Here is a 21744-nt window from a genome sequence, read left to right on the forward strand (position 1 = left end):
TTCATTATTGGTATAGTGTAAACTTTCCTCTCTTGTGTATTTTTTTTTTTTTTTTTGTAATGTGGTTTAGATTCAGCAATCAACACACACTCATCTGGATATCTCACTTTTTCCATTGGGTTTAACTGATGAAAAAAGTAATGGAGCAATTGCCCTTGTGGATGATTCTGAGGATCCTGGAGCCAATGTATCTAACATACAGCTTCAGCAAAAAATTTCAAGTCTGGAGATTAAACTCAAAGTATCTGAAGAAGAAAAACAGAGAATTAAAAAGGTATATTTAAATTTGCCTAAAAAATATTTGATTTGCAAATATTAGAAATTTGATATAATCTCAAACTCTGATTAAAAACTCATCAGAGGAAGAAGATACTTTTCTCCCTTGGCTGGAGGTTTAAAACAGTCATGAGCTAATCACTTGGAAAAGCCTTTGATGAGAAATGTATTTTACATATGTACTTTTAAAGATATGAATATCTTTTACTAGGTTTTTTGTAACTGTTGCTTTCTTTTTTTGGTTTATTTTTATTTACTTTGAAAGCAGATAATATTGTATTTCTTATGAAAAGGTGAAATTTTGTGACATCAACTTTTCCCTATGGGAAGTTAGGCATCACGGGATATTTGACAAGAGTACTTAGGTATACAGCCATTTTAGTAAATTCTTTACTTATGCATTCTTCTCTGTGAATGTATCTGTCAAAAGAGCTTACCATATTTATAGAAAGTGTATCTAGAAATAGATGATGTTGATGAAGTTAGTTGAGGTGCTCATATTCATTTGTTGGAATGAGTAAATGTTATGTCCATGTTTGATATTGTCCTAGAAATTAGATGAAGCATACAATTTATAATATTGTTAGATTTTAAGCCATACTTCCCATGGATTCTTTCTCTGACAAATGTTTTCTGATATGTTCATTGAAAAAACTAAATATATTTTAAGCCATTAAATATTACAAAGCTTGTATTTGGATTTTTGTTTTAGGATGTGGAATCATTGATGGAAAAGCATAATGTCTTAGAAAAAGGCTTTCTAAAAGAAAAAGAGCAAGAGGCCATTTCTTTTCAAGATAGATACAAAGAACTTCAGGTAAGAAAATTGAACTTAAAATTTAAAATGTAAGCCTTTTGATGAAGCATGTGCTATAATTTCCAAAAGTACATAATGAGTATCTTATGAATGAAGAATCAGTACTTGCTTAAATATATAAAACTGACTAACATGGGTTAAATTAATGGGAAGACGCCCATTTTGAAAAATATGAGTTTGTGAGCAGCCCCGAGGATTAGTAGTTTGAGGTTCAAACAATTTGGTAAGAAATACTCTGTTTCTAATGGATACATTTTGGGAACTGTTTATTCTAATTTTTGTTATAATAATTGCATTTGAATTACATTTAGAATCCTGTAATCCAGAACTGAGATATTTAACTTTTTAAAATAAATTGTCTCCTTTTCTCCTTCCTAAATTTCCTTATGCATTTATTCTCCAGTCTAACTTAACACAGTAAATGACAACTCCTTCCTGTTAATTGCTAAGACTAAAACTTGCACATTCGTTTTTGTACTTACTCAATGTCTGTTTCTTTAGCAGGATTTGTTGGCTGTACCTTCAGAATATCCAGGTTTCAACTGTTTATCATCATGGTCACCACTGTCAACATATTGTATATTATCATTATTTCTCCCTTGTGTTACTAAAGTATATTCTTACTAGTCTTTTGCTTTTGTCACTGCCCACGTGCAGACCATTCCCCCCATTGCAGCCACTGTGATCTGATTGAAACTTAAAGCTGGTCATGTCATTCTTCTGTTCTAAAACCTTCGGTAGCTTCTTATCTTACCCACACTAAAAGCCAAGTCCTTAAACTGGTTTTCAAGGCTCTGTGTTCCCTTATGTCCCTTCTTCCTGTCTTTTCCTTGCCTCTTTTTCCTCAGTCATTTTTCTTTTTCCTAATATCCAGAGTACTCAGATTCCCTCAGATACCTGCATGGTTTTCTTCATAGCCTTCAAGTCTCTGTTCAAGTATTACCTTATCAGATAAGCCTTTCCAGACAATGCTGACATCCTCTTCATCCACCTTATCATAGTCTTCTTTATTTTTCTTCCTAGCACCTATTACATTTGACAAATCATATATTTGTTTATTTATTTGCCCGAATCACTGTAATAGTCTCGTAAGTGGTCTTCTAGCTTCCACTCTTGTTCTTTTCCATCATGAGTTTTTAATTCAGCAGGTAAGAGTAGTGTTTTAAAAATGTAAATCAAATCAGATCCCAGACTCAATTCCTATTTTCTTTCCAATATACATTTTCAAGCTTCTCCAGTTTACCCTCAGGTATTTATTTACACCAAGCTTTACAATAAGGTATAGGTGAATGTGTGAGTATATGTGGGGAAGGACATTCTTTGCCTGTTGGAGTAGTATGATCCATGATTCACTCACGTATCCCTGCCTGGAATGTTGTTCCTCCTGTAGAGCAGTTTTTTAAAAATACAAAACTTGGAAATAAGGAAAAATGCAGGCAGTGTGTCTTTTCAGCGTCTGTGATGACATTGTTTAATGTGCCTACCTCAGGCATACTTAGGAGAATGTACTTTATTTGACTCACTCTTTACTCTTGAATAAGTTTCAGATGTAGTGAAGTTACATGTTAATTTATAGAATTTTTTTCCCCTGAAGAGATGCAAATAATTCTGTTTGTTAGAAAAGATAACTTCAGAGAACATAATTAATTGCCCTGTAGGATATTAACAAGTTTTATCTCTAACCTAGTGCTTTTAGTCTAACACTCCATGTAACTTTCCTATCTAAATCCTTTTCTTCAAACGCTGTTTGAACCAGTCTTAGCATCTTATTCATTCGGTCTTACAGGATATTAACCAATTTTGTCTCTAACCTAGTGCTTTTAGTCTAACACTCCATTGTTAAATTTCCTATATAAATCCTGTTCTTCAAATGCTTCTTGAACCAGTCTTAATGTCTCATTCATTCAGTCTTAAATGATTAATTCATTAGTAAATAGACAAAATAAATCTTTGGTATATCTTCAATTTGTATTTACATGAGTCAGATTAACTTTTTGAAAATTATACTTTTAACAGCTCTTGCTGAACTCTAGCTTCCTTCTGATACTTGCTCAAATGCTACTCTTGTGGAGGCTTTTCTTAATCATGCTGTATAAAATAAAGTCCTGTGTAGTTGCTCAGCATTCCCTAGCCCTTTTTATTTTTTTCTTTCCCATACCACTTATTCCTACTTGTTGTTTTATTTTGATTTGTTTATTTTCTGCCTTTTCTCCATTACAGTGTAAGTTTCTTCAGATTAAGAACTTTTCCTTGCCAGTAGTACCTGGCATATAGTGCATGTTCAATGAATACTGTTGGATGAATCAGTAGATGAACTAATATCATGCACCCTGTTCCCCAAGGACTAACTACATTGTGTATAGCCACACTTACTGACCTCATCCTTGGACTTATGGTGCTTATTAAAAGGCATAGTACTGAATAATGAGGTAACTGTTTTTTTGTCTCCATTGAATGACTTATTCTGGACCCTTTAGTGAGACATACATCTTTGAGAATTCAATTTTTCCATCTATAAATGGGAACAGTAACATATCAGAGAGACTATATAAAACCTAACATATATCACTTTGGGTTGTTTTTACATTAATGACTAATATAAATGCTATCTGGCATTATCATTGTTGTCTCACTGCATTTACTATTAATAGTCATAATCTAGGAGTGATAACTTGAGTCTTCAAAGCTAGTTCGTTTTATAGGAATCTGTACTTTCAAAGAAAACTTTTTTCAGATGACTTCATTTTAGGACCAATAGGCTTCTCTCTCCTTTTTATAGCATGGGAATAAAAGAGTAACTTATGGAGTGTTAAACACCTTGGCTAAATAAATTACAGAAAAATGTACCAGGAGGTCTCATAGCCAAATCGAAGTTAAAGTAGGCATACTGTTCAGTTTATATGTCACCGTACCATCCATCTCTGAGGAAAGGATTTCTATCCTCAGTTCCTTCCATTCATTTCATGTGCCAATTCTTTGTTTTTTATTTGGTTATCGTATTTTTAGTTCTAAAATTTCCATTTGGCTCTCCTTCATATCTTCCATTCTGTGCTGAAGCTTTCTATTCTGTTTGTTTCAAGCATGTTCATAATTCCCGACTGAAGCATTTTTATTATGGTTGCTTTAAAATCCTTGTTAGGAAAGTATCATTTCAGTGTTACCGTTGGTAGTATTTTCTTGCCCAAGTTGAGATTTTCCTGATTCTTAGTATCATGAGTATTTTTAAATTATATCCTGCATATTGTGGGTATTTTGTATGACACCTTGGATCTTATTTAAATCTTGTATTTTAGCAGGCCTCATCTGATACTGTATAGTTTGGGAAAAGATTAACTATTTTGTTAACGTGAGGTGCAAGTAAAATGACAAGTTCTCCACTCAGCCCTCTTTGATACCCTGGATAGGAAGGATACCACCTTACTCCTGGGATAAGGTGGGATTTCAGGGCTCCCACAGGCCTTAGCAGATGCGTCCCTGGCTGGGAGGGGTAGAGGCACCTTTTTACTGTTCCACTGGTGCCTTACCGTGAGATTAGGGGCGACCTTGTTACCTCTGGATAGTTATAAAGGTTCTGGCTTCCCACTCAGCTTCCTCTGACACAGGAATGGAGGGTGAGAGAGTTTTTTTCCTTTTGGATGGGGATAGAAGTCCTAAAACTGTCTTCATAACCACTTGGTTTTCTCTGATACCACATCAAGGTCATCTGTGGGCACTTCATTGTTGCTGTGCAAGAGTGGAAATCTAGGCTCAGTACTTGGCCTTTTGTGACAGAGGTGGTTTAAAAATAAAGGTGAAACTTGGAAATAAGGAAAAAGGTGAGCAGTGTATCTTTTCAGTGTCCTATGGGGACATTATTCAATAGGCCTACACTGTGACAATTTAGAAGAAGGTATTTTGTTTGAGTCATTGGTTACTATTGATTAAAAGTTTCAAAGTTAGGGCCATTTTTTTTTCGTGGTATTTGGTTGGTGTGGGGTGTTTATTGTCTAAAAGCTTTCTGTCTTGCTAGATTGTGCCTTTCATGGCCCTTTTGCTACAGAGGATTGGCTTTTATTGGGGCTTTTGTGCCTATTGGTGTTTCCTGGTTGCTGGCTGTTCCACTCCCTAGTTTGGGATATATGAGGCTAAAAGAAAACTCACAGAACTCACTGCTTTGTCATTCCTTGGATTCCCAGGTCCCTAGTAGGTCTGCCTTCCCTCTACGTTCCAGAATCCTCTTACATTTGTTTTAATAAAATGTCCAAACTTTGTAGCTGTATTTATTGACAGAAATAGGGAAAAGTGTGTCTTTTTAATTTTAATCTGAAAGTGGGATAGAAAGCAACCTTTTAAATTTTAGGTATTCGTTGTTGTAGCTACATCAGGAAATTGATATCAAAACATTATTTTGAAACAGGTAACTTTGAGTCAGTTTTTTTAGGGGGGCGTGGGAAACAGGTTAATGAGCCCCCATGGAGTCATTCTAGATAGAGGAAGGATGGATAAAAATATATGGATAATTCAAAATGGGAGATAATACATAAATCTTTTTATCTGCTTTATATTTACTAAGTTTGTGCATATATATGAGTATGTGTTAGATATTCTGAAAGAGTATTTTCAACAAAAACATTTACATTGTGCTGTAAATACTTGATCCAGGAAGAATTTAGAAATCTTAGGCTTCCCTATTTGACCTTTCTGCAATCCAGTTCTTTCTGAGGGTTATGGACTTTTTTTTTTTTTTCAAACTAACACAAAGTTGTTTCTACCTAATAATTTCTTAGGAATAGGAGATGTGATTAAATTTGTGAGCGTCAAAGGAGGCTACTATATGTTAAATATCTATAGGATGAAATATTAGCAAAGTGAGTTTTTAAATAGTGATATGGTTTGGCTGTGTCCCCACCCAAATCTTATCTTGAATTGTAGCTTTCAGAATTCCCACATGTTGTGGAAAGGACCTAATGGGAGATAATTGAATTATGGGGGTGTGTCTTTCTTGTGCAATTCTCATGATAGTAAACGTCTCATGAGATCTGATGGCTTTATAAAGGGAAATTTCTCTGCACAAGTTCTCTTCTCTTGTCTGCTGCCATGTGAGATGTGCCTTTTACCTTCTGTCATGATTGTCAGGCCTCCTCAGCCAAGTAGAACTGTTGAGTCCATTAAACCTCTTTCTTTTATAAGTTGCCTAGTCTCGGGTATGTCTTTATCAGTAGTGTGAAAATGGACTAATACAAACAATGAATATATATATTAAATTTCTTGTTTGGATTTATGGTCTGCCAGTCATCCTCTAGATAATTGAGTCTTATTTATGACATATTTTCTGTAGAATATGGCAATTTTTTAATATCAAGGTATCTAGCATACAGGTCTTTTAAATGTTTGTGGAGCTTAATTAAATGAAAAGAGTTATTTATGATGATGGGAACAATATACTGGTGCCTGCATCTCTGTGGTATCCTAAATAAAGCACAACATTTAGGAGTCCAGTAAGATAATGCTAGATTAAATTAGCTGAGAAGTCTTTCTCCTTAAGAAATGTTAGTATGTTTATGTATTTATAAAAATAGTATGTTTAGTCTGGAAAATGTGGACAATATAGAAAAAGGAAAATAAAATTTATAGCCATTTCTCACCATGAAAATTCTCAATATTTTCACCTGATTTCAGAATACTGGGCTCTGAATTTTCAATTTTGAAAAATCTGCCCCTCTACTTAGGCCAGGGTTTGGATGTATCTTTGTCAGAATTTTATTCTGACAAGAGAGAGTAATTAATAAATGGAATGTTTGTAAAACCTTTAAACAAACTTTTTAAAGACAACATTAATGATTACAGAGAATTCTAACAGTGTTATTTTATGTGATATGGTCTGATTACCAGGATAGGTGGAGAGGCGTGAATGTGCCATAACAAAAGGAAATAAATACTGTGAACTCTATAGTACAATGGGGGTGTGTGCTATGTCCCCTTTTCCTGTTCTGTCCAGGGTGTGTAGCCTAACCAGAGGAAGAAAAGTGAGTCATGCTGCACTTATCAGAAATAACTATTTAAAGGACTTTCACAAAACTTGAGTAGAGAACTCCTCATTTTAGTACAGCATGGATTCCAATCCCTTTTGTATCCTTTCTTTGACTTCTGTAACAAGTGGGTCAACACCTGTGACAAGCACTTAGGAAACTTGGCAGCTCATCAGATAGCACATGTCCTCATGCTGCCACATTTCTAAAAATTCAGCAACCAGACACAGCTGGTTATAAAATTATTATCTTTGATAGTCGTCAGTATTGGTATCTATGGCTAACTTTGGGAATTTTTTTTGTAAGCTTTTTAAAGACTGGACCTATTCTTTTACATTCCATTTTCTATTGCAGTGCCTCCTGGCTATAGCAGCTTGATTATTTGGCTTGAGAATTTAATTTAAAAAAAAGGTACTGTTTTATGAAAATAAAATGTTTCAGAGGACCTTACATTTACCTAATAAATGGATTTATACAGCCCCAGACTACTACTTACATTCTGTTGCTAATTTCACAGATTGTATTACTTAAGTACCAGTAGATATTAATCTCAATTTTTTCATGTACTCTTTAAAAATAAGTACTAATCAGGTGTTGGACATTGGGCGCTTGGCAAGAGGCTACTATAATAATTATGCTTTATAAATTTGGTTAAGGGGTAGGTTAGATCAGTTGCTTGACTACCCAGAATAGTTAGCTTGATGATCTGGTATGTAGAGAATTTAGCAGTTATGCCTAGGTAACCCAAAATATAGTGTGTGGTCTTATGTAGGACTGGAAAATGCTGAAGGAAATGTTAGTATACATTAAGCATCACTTGAAGACATTCTGTTTATTCACATATTTTTTGGCATGACTAAACACTCTGAAGATGTATTTTTGTCAGAATTTTAGTCTGACAAGAGAAAGTAATTAATAAATGGAATGTTTGTAAAAAATGAAGAATAAGGATTTTATGTTTTAGTTGGTTTTACATGCATTTCTTTTAGTAGTATATTTTATATTAGATTTGATGTTGGGAAATGTATGTATTTCTGTTACTAGGAATCCTATCCTCTTCACAGGCGTTATAAAAGGAGAGTCACTGTGAGAGATGAATCGTTGTGAGATATGGTCAAGTATTTTCTTTCTTATTTCAAAGCTAATTGAATGATTGAATTATTCAGTCCATAAGTTAAACACGAAAATTTGGAAGACCTCTTTGTCAAGCTGTATTAGAATAATAAACATTGCCATAGTAAGCATTTACATTCGTTAAAACATGTCTGTGTAGTCTAGAAAAGTTTATCCAAAACAAACAGGTAGAATTATTTATATAAAAAGAACATGTTAAGGATATTTTACTTAATGTGTCAGTTATATATTCTTTTTTTTTTTTTTTTTTGAGAAGAAGTTTCGCTTTTGTTGCCTAGGTTGGAGTCAGTGGCAAGATCTTGTCTTACTGCAACCTCCACCTCCTGGGTTCAAGCGATTCTTGTGCTTCAGCCTCCCAAGTAGCTGGAATTACAGGCGTGCACTACCACACCTTGCTAATTTTTGTATCTTTAGTAGAGACGGGGTCTCACCGTGTTCACCAGGCTGTTTTGAACTCCTGACCTCAGGTGATCTGCCCACCTTGGCCTTCCAAAATACTGAGATTACAGATTTGAGCCACCACAGCTGGCCTTGCATATTCTTAAAAATAAGACTTTCAGGTCCAAGTAGTAAACTTGAAAATTTTGCTTTATACAGTAGTTTTCATGAATTTCTGCATTTCATCTGTTTTGCTTCACTCATTTGACTTCCTTAAATTTTAGAACAATAATCTTCAATCCAGGCTCACATTATAATTTCCAGGAAAGTTTCAAAAAATGCTAAGTTACTGGCTCATGCCAGTTAATGTATTCAAGTGATTCAAACATCAAAAACTGCATATAGTAAATAAGGGCATATAGTGAAAAGTCTATACCTCATCCTCTGCTATATCCACCTAGTTCTTTTTTCCCCTCAACAGATAATTCCTGTTTTTTTTTTTTTTTTTTGTATCCTTGTAGAGTATTTTATAATGCAAACCAAAGCCAATCAGAAATACACATATCTCCTTCTTTCTGTCTTATTTAGATAATAATGTACTAAATATTTATTTATTTAGTTAAGATTATTTCTTGGAAGCCTTTTCACAGTGACTCATACAGAAATTCTTTATTCTATGAACATCTGAAATACATGATTTTCTTGTATCATAAAACATTGCTGTCAAAGTCTAATACCAATCTAATTCTTTTTCCAGTTTCTTATTATATCCTGGTTTTGGTTATTTTTGGTTGATTCTTCTAGGTTTACAATATGTCTTTCTAATATATGTAGTTTCAATTTCTTTCTTTACAGTTTAAAGAAGTTATTACATTATAAATTTAATGTTTGTTTTATTCTCTGACTGTCTTCCTTATGGTGACTCCTGTTACTTGTATGTTGGATAGTCTTTGCCTTCTACATTTGTCTTTACTTGACTCCTTTTTATTGCTTCATTCTTTTTTATCTAAAATTTGCTCCCCCTTTTATTCTTTAGTTTACATAATCATTTCTGAAATGATTTATTCTGTCATAATTCTTTTCTAAAATCTCTCATCATTTCTGAGTTGTTCTAACTTTGGTTTATGTTGTTTAATCTATTTTATAATTTTCTGAGTATCTTTTAGCTCACTTTGTGTTGAGTTTTTAATTTTTCTTTTTATTTTATTTATTTATTTATTTTTACTTTCAGCCAACTCACACCTTTTTTTTTTTTTTTTTGGCTATGCTTTTAATTTTCTGTAGGGCTGTCATTCTGTTCCTTCTTTTTTCATATAATAGCATTGTATGGGATTCAACTAATGCTCTTCTGTTGTTTTTACTTGAAATTAGTTCTCTTAAACTTTTTAAATGAGTCATTTAAGATAGTGTTTTCTCTCATTTTAAAATCCTGTGTTTTTATCTGATTAAAAAATATGGTGAAAACATTTTATAATTTTCTGACTTCATTTACTTCTTCCACTTTTATCTTGATCCCCTTTTTCTTCTCTCTCTATTGTCTCTGGTTTGATCAATTTGGATTTTCCTAGCAATGTATCCTCAGTGTGGGGCTTTATCTTGAAAGTATTTAGAGTTTTTTTGGCCCATTGACTCCTTATTGAAGACCACTTGTACTTACCTGAAATTGTGTAGACTTCTCTCAGTTTCAGCTACTGTTCTTATCTTGGCATGCTGACCTCTCCAGTGAGTTTCTGTTAGCCATTGCAGAGTTTTAATGTCTGTCTGATGAGCTACTGTTCTTATCTTGGCATGCTGACCTCTCCAGTGAGTTTCTGTTAGCCATTTCAGAGTTTTAGTGTCTGTCTGATGTCCTATTACTTTTATCTTTTTTCCTGCACAGATTCAGATGCCATACACGTCTTGGGACTATTGATGGTTTGTCTCACCTCTTCATATTTTGGCATTCATAAGGGATATTGTGAGATATAGATTTGTGATAGAAATATCTCCGTTTGTGCTTCTATTTTTTAAAAAATGGGTTCTGTGAGGGATTTTTGAGACATCTAAAAATCATACCTTTGTTAATACTATATTCTTAGATTCTTTTTGCTGCTGATTGCTATTAAAGGGAATTATGTGTGGTGAGAAGGGTTAAACACATGCTTTCCCTGAGAATACATATTTTTTACGGAATTAGTAGTACATTGCTGGGACTTGGCGTTCTCAATCTCATAGCAATAAAAAAACTTAAATAAAACTTGAAACATGTTTTATTTATTTTTGTGTACTATTATTAAGCACTTATGGGTGTCTGTGTCTGTAAGAATTGTTGAAATGAAAAAAATGTTTGGAGAATAATGATTTTTTCAAGTCGTCTTTTATTGTTTATTTTCACCTTGAGTTTTATAGAAAATTGATCACACATTTGCCTAAGAGCCACTAAATTTGACAAGCTTCGTTTTTTTTTTTTTTTTTTTTAAGAGAAGATGATGAACTAATTGTATGTCTGTGTGTAGGGTGAGTGCGGTGATTACAAGCATATCTATAGGGTTACTACTTATTTGACTCTGTGCACTGAAACATATAACTTGTATTTGTACCTTTTTTTATCAGTATTTACAGATACTGATTACCAACACCATGATTGATATTCCTAATAAGCACCTTAAGTCATTTCTTTCCTCACCAAAGTGTTGATTTATAGAATAAACGTTTCACTTTTATACTGTTTATCCTCATTCACTGTCTTTATTCTCTGATTAGCAGTTAGCAACTTAAATAAAATAAGGGCCATTTCACAAAAATAAAAATTTTTAAAAATGAAAATAGCTAACTTTTTTTAATTAAAAAAACTAGCTAATTTGATACCATTTAAACAATGAGAAGAGTATACAAATTTTATTAATTTTGTCACCTAAATATGCAGTTTTTAATAGAAACAAAAACAATTTCTTTATTACTTTTCTAACCATGGGGGAAAAATATACAACTTAGTAATTTGAATATTAGTGCAGTCATTCACACCTGTAGTCCCAACACTTTGGGAGGCTTGGCAGGAGGATTGCTTGAATGCAGGTAGTTGAGACCAGCCTGGGCAACTTAGTGAGACCCTGTTTCTCAAAAAACAAAACAAAACAAAACAAAACAAAACAAAATTAGCTGCTGGGCATGGTGTGTGCACCTGTTGTCCTAGCTATTTGGGAGACTGAGACAAAAGGATTGCTTGAGCCCAGGAGTTTGAGGTTGCAGTGAGCTGATTGTACCACTGCACTCTAACCTCGGTGACAGAGCCAAGCTGTCTCCAAAAAAATTTCTTTTTCAATTATTTCTTACTGAATAACAGTAGCAATGAGAAAATTAACTGACATTTTAGTCTCAAAAAATGCCAAGAATTAGAAACAGTTATGAGAATTAATATAGGTAAAGTTTTTTGAAATTCTGTGCTGGCTTTTATTTTAAGGGGCTTATGTCATTTTCTTATCCCTGTTCTAATAATTGAGAAAATCAAATTGTCATTTTATTTATTGCAACTGAATGAAACAGTTTTGAAGTCATTGGGAGAATATCATTTTCAAAATCCCACAAACTAATTGATGCCAGTGAGAATGTTTTTCTTCCTCCTTGCTACATTAGTCATCATCCACAGTAGTAGATATTTAAAGTAGATACTAGTACTTCCTCAAGTCCAAGATGACATAGATGTTTAAGGAATGCCGTCAATTTACTGATAGGTTTTGAGGGGACAGAAAAGACTAAATTAGATTTTAAGACCACCTAATTCAGAAATCTTAAGGTGTGATGGAATATGCATCTTAGACTTGACTCGATAAGTAAAATGAATTTTTCTGTTCCAAATGTTTTTTAAGATATTTAGAATTTGTAAACAGTTAGTTTGGTAATTTAAAATGTTTTTAGAAGAAAAATCAAGTAAACTGTTTTGGTGAATTTAAGCAAATAAACTTCAAATATTTTAGCACATAGAAAATAAAAAAATTATGCTTATAAATGTAAAAATAGTTCCATGATTTAAGCAAATTAGCGAATCATTAAACAGATTTGCAGCAGAAAAAAAGTATTAATGCCAAAAAATGGATTAGAAGTTTCCACCTTAAATTTAGTTGCTTTCATTCTCAAGATTCTGCATAAAGTCTCTTAAGCAAACATCTATTCTATCAGCAATAATTCCGCCTTGGATAAACCTCGTTGGCTACGGTACTGCCATTGTGCAAAGTTAAACATTTATTCTAAATACAGTTGTCCCTCGGTATCTGTGAGGGCTTGGCTCCAGGACCTCCCTTAGATACCAAAATCCATAAATGCTCGAGTCCATGATATAAAATGGCATAGTATTTGCATATAACCTGTGCACATCCTCCTGTACACTTTAAATCATCTCTAGGTTAGTTATAATACCTAATACAATGTGAATGCTGTGTAAATTGTAATATAATAATACAATATAATAATAACAAGAGAAGTCTATATATGTTCAGCACAGTTGCAATTTATTTCTTCTGAATATTTTTTCCCCCCAGTTAGTTAAATCCCTGGATTCTGTACCTACAGATGCAGAGGGCTGACTATCTTCACCTGGCCTTACAATTTTTACTCATTTATTATTGTGAGAGATTCAAGGCTGGATGCTGAATCTTCGTATTTTCTTGCGAAGTTAGACAGTATATGACCTCTTTTGATCTATGCTAATACCAAGGTTTATATGAATACATTTCAGAAATGCTCTACTATTGTAATTATGATACTTTTTCTATGACATTATTTCATCTCTTATAAATTTAAGAACCCTTTAGCATGGTCTTTTCAGGAACATGTAATTTGTTAGAATATGGTTTTAACATTTATTTACGGTTACTCCATATGCTATTAGGTTGTTTATAAGTACATTTATCACTTTAGAGGGATATATTTTCTCTTCTTTACTAGATAGTAAATCACCCAAGGAACATTCCCAGAGTGCACACAGACTTTTTTTTTGTACTCAGTAAATGTTTTTGAGAAGTGCTTAGTGAGGTTTTTTTTTTTTTTTTTTTTTTTTGTCTGTGTGTGTGTGTGTGTGTGTGTGTGTGCGCTTAATGGCAATGCCACAAAGTAGGAAAACATGGACTTACAATGTGGCTAAGCCTCATCCTCATTGCAGTGGTGAAACAAACCCGTTATTTTTGAATATTCTAGTTTACTATCTCAAGGGATGTATTTACTGTATTTCCCTAATTATCTGAGGGCAGACTTTGACCTCAGCCATTCTGGAACAAAGCCACAGACCTCAGCAGTAAATGAAGACTGGTTTGAAGCAAATTCTTACAAAATCAATACACTTTATTTGGCAGGTAAGTAAGTCATAGAGTATCTCAACCAGACAGTTACATATAAAATAAAGGAGAAAAGATACATTTGATCACAGTGGCCAGAAGAGCATGTTGAGGAGAAGACATGTTCAGAGTTTGGAAATTTGAGAAAATTTTGGTAAGGGTTAGGTGGCTCCCAGGGCCTTTGTTTTCTTCATATTCATTTGCTGAATTTTGAACTTTGGACTTTTCTCAGGTATAAGTGATTTAAGCGATATTGCTATATGTTGGTAAGAGTTGAAGAGCTGTACTCTCCTTTTCTCTTTGAATGTTTACTTTTGAGAAGGCAGTGTGTGTTTACATATTCTGTTTGAGGGAAGAAGGGCATTGTGGTTTTGAAAGGAATAGGTAAGAAATCTACTATGTAAAGCTGTTTAACAATGCAGAGAATGGTGTCCTGAATGGAAGAATGCTTACGTATAGTAAATGCTATTTGAGCATTTTTTTACTTGGTTTAGTTTGTTCATTGCTGCTTCATCTTTATTATTTAGCTTTCTATTTCAAAGCCACTTGCTGAGACAGGCTTTTTCTGACCCTTCTGGATAAAGTAGTTCTTCTTCCCCATATCCCACTCCTCTTTTATTTTCCTCAAAACTTACCTGAATCATACTTACTTGTATAGTTGTTGTTTGGCTCTTTCTCTTTCCTCCCAGAATGTAAGTTCCTATTGGATGAATTGTCTTATTTAACCATGATATTATCAACTCCTAGAATAGTGCCTTGCACACAAAAAAAATGTTGATTGGTTGACTGAAATGTGTGGTTTGTAGACTGTCATAGATTGAATGGTTTCCCCCTAAAATTCATACATTGATGCTCTCATCCCCATTTTGATGGTATCTGGAGATGGGGCCTTTGGGAGTAAATCAGGTTTACATGAAGTCATTAGGATGGGGTCCTCATAATGGATTTAGTACACTTATAATAACAATAATAGACATCAGAAAACTTGTTCTCTATGTCTTTGCCATGTGGGGACACAGTGAGAAGGTAGCTATTTTACAAGCCAGGAAAAAAGCCCTCACCAGAAAATGATCATGCTGGCACCTTGATCTTGGACTTCTAGCCTCCCAAATTGTGAAAAAATAATTTTTTGTCATTTAAGCTACCTAGTCTATGTTATTTTGTTATATTAACTTGAGCAGTCTAAGACATAGAGTATAGCTGTTTTATACTTAAAGGTATAGTGTGTTATATCATTATGTATATCATATATTACATCACTATACATATATCACTATACGTATAGTGTATATATGTGTAGTGTATAGTGATATGTATATAACTATAGTGATATACATGTAGTGATGTAATACATTATAGTGATGTAATACACTATAGCTTTAATTTATACATATATGGAGGAAGTTTTTGGGATACAAGCATTAGAAATGTTTATTTTCTTTAAAGCTAAGAAATGACTTCTCCCCTATTAAATAATGTTTTCTAGGAAAATACTGAATTTACTTTTAGCTACAGATACAGTATAGAAAGCATTCTAATTATGAAAAATAGATGTAATTATGTTACCTACTCTATCTGCATCTAAAATTACAGGATAGTTGCTAGGGAGTCTCACAAGTTAAAGCAGTGTGTGAAATCACAGAGCAGCATGAAATCTGCAGAATCTGAAGAAAAGCACCCTTCATGGCAAACATTAACCTGCTCTTTACTGCATAGGAATTTGTGGATGTGGCAACAGCTCTAGTCCTTCTTCTGCTTTGAGATGTTACCAATGACTTCACACTTGTAAAAAATCCTTGGCCTCTTCTTTTGCTTTTAATTCCCTGAAACTTTTCTTCTCTATCATTTTGGACTTTTTCCTCACTTGGTTTTTGAAGTTTCTCCCATTTTTTTGTAGTTTCTTATTCTCAAGTCATAAGTTTCCATTTCTTTTTGCTATGTGTATATTTTCTGTGTGTCTATTATACCTTCTGTGCTTATTTTTTCTCTGTCATACAAATTTTTTGAGGTTTTTCTTAAAACACGTAATTTTTCTGGTAACATAGTCTAGTAAAAATTTCAAATACAGAAATCCATAACTTAGAAACTAAGATGCCTATAATTTTATACTTTATGGATAACTTTTAGACAGATACTATTAACTTGTCTTCCAGAATATTGTACATATTATACTTTCACCAAGAAATACATGAGAATGCCTGTTTTACCATATCCTTGCCTACTGGGTATTGCCAGACTTTTAATATGCCAAATAGAGAAGTAAAATATATGTTTTTATATTTTAATTTTTATATCCTTATTAGTATGTTATATTTTTTTCACATGGCTGTTGATCATTTTCCCCTACATTTCCTATATCTCTTTATTTTTAATTTAAAAAAATTCTGTTTATCTTAAGTGATTTATAAGAAACTTTATGTATTAGGATTATTTACATTTTTGTCATATATTCTGGAATATATAATTTTTTTTGTTTTTTATGTTGATAGCTTTTTGATAATACATTTTTTAGTATATAATGGTATATACCCTTACTATATATTTTAGTATATAATAGTGTAAGGGTAGTTAGTCTCTTATATATGAGTTTTGGGTTAGAAAATATTTGTCTATGTTTAATTCCAGTCATTTTGTAGTTTCATTTTACATTTAACTTTTGATCTATCTGGACTTTCTATTGATAGAGTGAAATAAAGTCTAATTACTCCTTTCCCCACACAGTTAGCTTGTTACCGTGACAATATTTCTAAAACAGTCTCTTTTTTTTTTTTTTTTTTTTTTTTTTTGAGACGATTCTCGCCGTGTAGCCCAGGCTGGAGTGCAGTGGCACAATCTCGGCTCACTGCAAGCTCCGCCTCCCGGGTTCCCGCCATTCTCCCGTTTCAGCCTCCGAGTAGCTGGGACTACAGGCGTCCGCCACCGCGCCCGGCTAGTTTTTTTTTGTATTTTTAGTAGAGACAGGGTTTCACCGTGTTAGCCACGAGGGTCTCGATCTCCTGACCTCGTGATCCACCCGCCTCGGCCTCCCAAAGTGCTGGGATTACAGGTTTGAGCCACCGCGCCCGGCCTAAAACAGTCTCTTTTGTTCCTTATTTGGAATGCACCTTTGCCATATACTAAATTTCTGTATATACTTAGATATATTCTGGATTTGATTTCCATTTCTGTTGATATGTGTCTGTGTATTTCTGTGGTAGTACCATCTACATTACTGTTTTATTGTACATTTAGAGATTTGATAGGGCTATGCTTTCTTTTCTTAACTATTCTTGCCTGTTACTCTTAACAGTTGAATTTAATAATCATTTAATCAAGGCTTTAAACCCTGTTGCAATTTTGATAGAAATTTTGTTAAATTCTTAGATGTATAGATGCAAAATGGACACTATTCTCTATTTTTAATCCTTCTATTTAATTATAAGATATGTTTCTTGTGGCAGGGCATGGTGGCTTACACCCATAGTCACAACACTTTGGGAGGCTGAGGTGAGTAGATCGCTTGCGGTCAGAAGTTGGAGGTTGCTGTGATTTGACTGCATCACTGCACTACAGGCTGGGTGACAGAACGAGACCCCATCTCTTAAGAAAAAAAAAATGTTTCTCCATTTATTTCAGACCCTTTAAATATCTTTAAATTGAGTTTTATGACTTTATTCTTAGAGCTATTGACATTTGTTAACTTGTTCCTAAAAATTTTAAGGATTTTTATTTGCTTTACATGTAATGATATACTCCTTATTTAGACATCAGATTTCTTGTAATCTTTTCAGTCTGGAGGGCTAAAAGTCTTTTGAGTGCCTAAAATTGCTCTCAGTTTTGTGCCTGAATTCACTGTAACAAACTAGGATATTTGTACTTTCCCAGAAGCTATGTCAGGCAATGAAAACACAAACATGTACATTCATTGAGTTAATAATGAATGAGCGAATGAATGTAAGCAGTTACCATACAGTCTTATAAGGTTTCTAATGGAGATAGTTTCCAAATAAGGAAGATCACAAAGGAGGGGGAAGTCATTAGAGTTTAGACTCAGAATATAAGTAGGTCTTTGCCAAATTGTCAGGTGGGGAAGATAGCTTCTTATAGAGGGAGTGGCATATGCAAAGCCCTGCAGTTGTGAAATAACATGACCTGTGTGAAAACCTGCTAGTACTAGAGTTTCAGTAGTGAGGGATATTGGTATGTCAGCACAGGATGTGAGGGGAAGACATTTTTGTAGCTGAATCTGAAAAGGTTATTAGAAGCTGTCAAAATGTTTTTAGCAGTTGAGTAACACTAAACATACTTACATTTGGGCAAGATATTTCTTGCGGTTGATATGGATGAGTTGGAGGGAGATGAGATGTAGTTAGACCTTTTTAGAGTCTGCTGCATTAGTCCAAGAGAGATATGAAAGAGCTTAATAAAGTGGAGAAATACAAATAAAGATGGAGAAGAGGGAGAGATGTTTGAAGGATATTTAGACAGAAAATTTAGAAAATGTCGTAACTTGGGGGTGAGAAAGAGGAAAGAATCTGTAATGGCTTGGCTTTGAGATTTGTGAAATTCTTCAGACCCTAATTTGTAAACTTTCCTTGTGAAACTTAAAAAAAAAAAAGTATGGTTCACAAAAATAGTGATTGTTTCTTGCACTCTATAGCAAATTAATAACAGCAAAGTGGGGTAGGGGACTGTCAAGAAGTGGACAAATAACCTTCACGTGCATTAAATCTTCTCTCCCTCAGTCTCTCTCAAATCGTTAACATTCTTTACCTCAGCAATGCCATTACCCTATTCTAGGGAGCAATCACCTTTCACTCAGATTACTGTAATTTTACTTTTCTAGAATCCAGTATCCATGCTGAAGCCAGAATAGTTCTTCAAATCTGATCGTTTTATTCTCTAGCTTAAAACTCTTCAGTGGTTTTTCTCTTTTCCTTAGGATTAACGCCAACCTTTGAAAATACCTTACAAGGCTTCATTTTCCTTACTTGTAAAGTAGTAGTAGTAATAATAATAATAATAATAATAATAATAATAATAATAATAATACTTCCTTTTTGAGTTATTATGAAGATTAAGTTAGTTCATGTTCTAAAGTGTTTAAGAACAATGCCTGGCACACAACACTGTTATAAATGTTTGCTCATGTTATTTTTATTTTTATTTTTTTTTAGTATCTTACTTTCCATCCCATCTAGACTGTAAGAACCATAAAGTTTGAAATGATGTCTTTCTTTTGATATGATGTTCTCAGTATTTAGCACAGAAAATATTGAATATTAAATGTGTAACACGTAGTTTTATGAATGAATGTCATTTGGAAGCATAATAAGGAAGTATTCAAAAGCCCTAAAGCAGAGGCAGAATGTACCATTTGTCATAATGTAACAGGAGAATGAATTTTCATAGTATTCTGTGTTGCTAAGAAAAACAATTGTATCCAGTTGCTTTCGTTATAAGACAGCAGCTCTGAAATGTTTTTACTGTTTGAAGAAAGATATTAGATAAATTGGGAATAACGAAAGTAATTGAATATATACAAATAGAAAAAAGCAATGACAGTGTTTGGTTATTAACTAAAATTAATAGATATCATAAGTGATTTTTTTTTATGTAAGAAAAAGTTGCTCTACTTGGAGGTCTGAATGTACTTTTTCTCCTGAAATGGTTAAGAAACAGGTTTATTCATATATTTATTCATCCAACAAAAATTTAAAAGATGCCTTTTGTGTTCCAAGTTCTATTTTGGGTGATTGTGATACATTAGTGGAAAAACAACAAAAATCACTGTTTATGGAGTTTACATTTTAGGGGATAAGAAAGACAGTGTTTAATAAACATAAAAATAAATAAATTATAAAGTAGAAAGTGAGTAAGTGATGAAAACTATAACAAGGTAAAGGATACATTGTCAGTACTGGAGTAGAGGAAGGGTGGGTTATAATTTTTAATGAAGTGATCAGGATTTCATTTAAAAGATGTCTTTAAAGCGAAGAGTTAAAAGATGGCAAGGAGAGGAGATTTTAGGCATAAGAAACAGCCAATGAAAATGCACTGGATTAGTAATCTGTTAAACCAGTGTTGGCGGAAGCAGAATAAATAAGGGGGAAGTATAATGGGAGGTGAAGTTATTTAATGATAGAGGTAGGGCAAGGGAGTGGGGAGGGCTTAATGATTTTGACTTCTATTTAGGAAATACTATTTTATTTCAGTTGTGTTTAAGTTTACATTTTAAAAAATGTATAGACCTAATCAAATTGTGTTTAAACAATATGCCACAGTAAGAGGAACTATAGGAAATAAAGCATTTTACATTCTGCAAGATATTTGATAGCAAGCATATTCTTTGCAAAAAAAAACCTGATCAGCAAAAGTAGCACTCTTTATTCCTTTATAGTTGATGCGTATATGCCCGGCCATATGCTTTGCTTCCAAAAAAATTTTTTTTGTCTGAGAGATATTTGTGGCAATCTGTATTTTTCCCTCCAGTGAACCCCTCATTTGTTCTCTGTGCCATTATATACATGACGCTGAGATTCTGCTTAGAAGTAAGACACTCGTCCACATTTGTTCCATTACAATTGTGAGACATTGCTGTGGCTCAAACTAGGGTTAGTCTTTGAGCAAGACTACATTTTTTGGACCATTTGGGATATTTTTTATTATACATCTTTCGTGGACTTATAGCAGATTTAATGTTTGAGTGATTTTTAAAGCTGTTTTCTGAGACAACTTTAAATCTCCATTCTATGTATAGAAAATTCCTCAGCTAATTTTTAAAAAAGAAACAAGCGATGATAAATGAAACTGGCTTTATTATAAACAGAGTTCAAAGTGTTACTGACAAAGCAGGTTCCCCCAAAATGGGTTTCTCTTTTGGGTGCCATAAAGCCAGTACACAAAACTGAAGGTGAACAACAAGTAGTGAAGGTTTTATTTGATAGAGTAGAATTGAGAAGTAGGAGGTTGGCTCACAAATCAACTTCTCAGCTCATTAGAGCCAGAAAGTCACAGGTATAGGACATCTTTAATGAAGAGGTTGGGCCTTAAAAGTAAGGAGAAGAATATTCATGTCTGTTCTGCGAATGGGCAGAGAATTTCTCGAAAACAGAGTGCTACCTTTTTGTCCTTTTAGGATTTCTTCCAGTACTTGTCATAGTGATAAAGGAGTTAAAAAGAAATTATTAATTATTTAGGCAGATAGGGAGGGTATGGAAGTCCTCAGTAAGTTTCTCCTTTTAATGAAAAGCAGTCCCCAAATCATTTTCTTTTCTAACAAAGAGCAGCCTGTAAAATTGAGCTGCAGACACAGACAAGCAAGCTGGAAGCTTGCACAGGTGAATGCCGGCAGCTGTGCCAATGGGAGAAGGCTGCCTGGGGACTATGCATGTTCAACGTGGTGACTTCATCTTCCCTTTCCCTTCCCAACCATGTGTGTGTACAGTAAGGAGCAGACAACATGGTGCTGGCCAAGTAGAAAATCCATTTGTATAATAAAAAGATTAGGGTGGGGTGGCCATCTTCCTTGTGCTATGTAAATGTCACACCTGGTCCAACCAATCTTTGGGTCCTATGTAAATCAGACCCTGCCTCCTCCAGCTAGTCTATAAAAGCCCATGTACTTCAGCATGGGCCAGAAATCTCACAGGAGAGAGAGAGCTATTCTCCTTTCTCTTTCTTTTGACTGTTAAACCTCTGCTTCTAAACCCACTTCTTGTGTGTCCACATGCTTGATTCCCTTGGCGTGAAACAACGAACCTTGGGTATTTACTCCAGACAACGACGCCACTTCAATAGTGATTGTCAACTCTCCTGGCACTGGTTGGAGTGTCATTTAGCATGG

General features: G+C 33.9%; 1 protein-coding gene across 8 annotated transcripts in view; it reads left to right on the forward strand.

Moving 5' to 3' along the window:
• CCDC91 (coiled-coil domain containing 91) overlaps positions 1–21744 on the forward strand; it is a 363292-nt gene that overhangs the window by 115561 nt on the left and 225987 nt on the right. For all 8 annotated transcript variants that reach the window (XM_026457081.1, XM_026457085.1, XM_026457082.1 and 5 more), the window contains 2 exons: positions 71–274; positions 989–1093. In XM_026457081.1, coding sequence (XP_026312866.1) covers positions 71–274; positions 989–1093 — 309 coding nt within the window. The remainder of the gene's footprint in view (positions 1–70; positions 275–988; positions 1094–21744) is intronic.

The sequence above is a fragment of the Piliocolobus tephrosceles genome, chromosome 10 (assembly GCF_002776525.5).
Source record: "Piliocolobus tephrosceles isolate RC106 chromosome 10, ASM277652v3, whole genome shotgun sequence".
Taxonomy (NCBI): Eukaryota; Metazoa; Chordata; class Mammalia; order Primates; family Cercopithecidae; genus Piliocolobus; species Piliocolobus tephrosceles.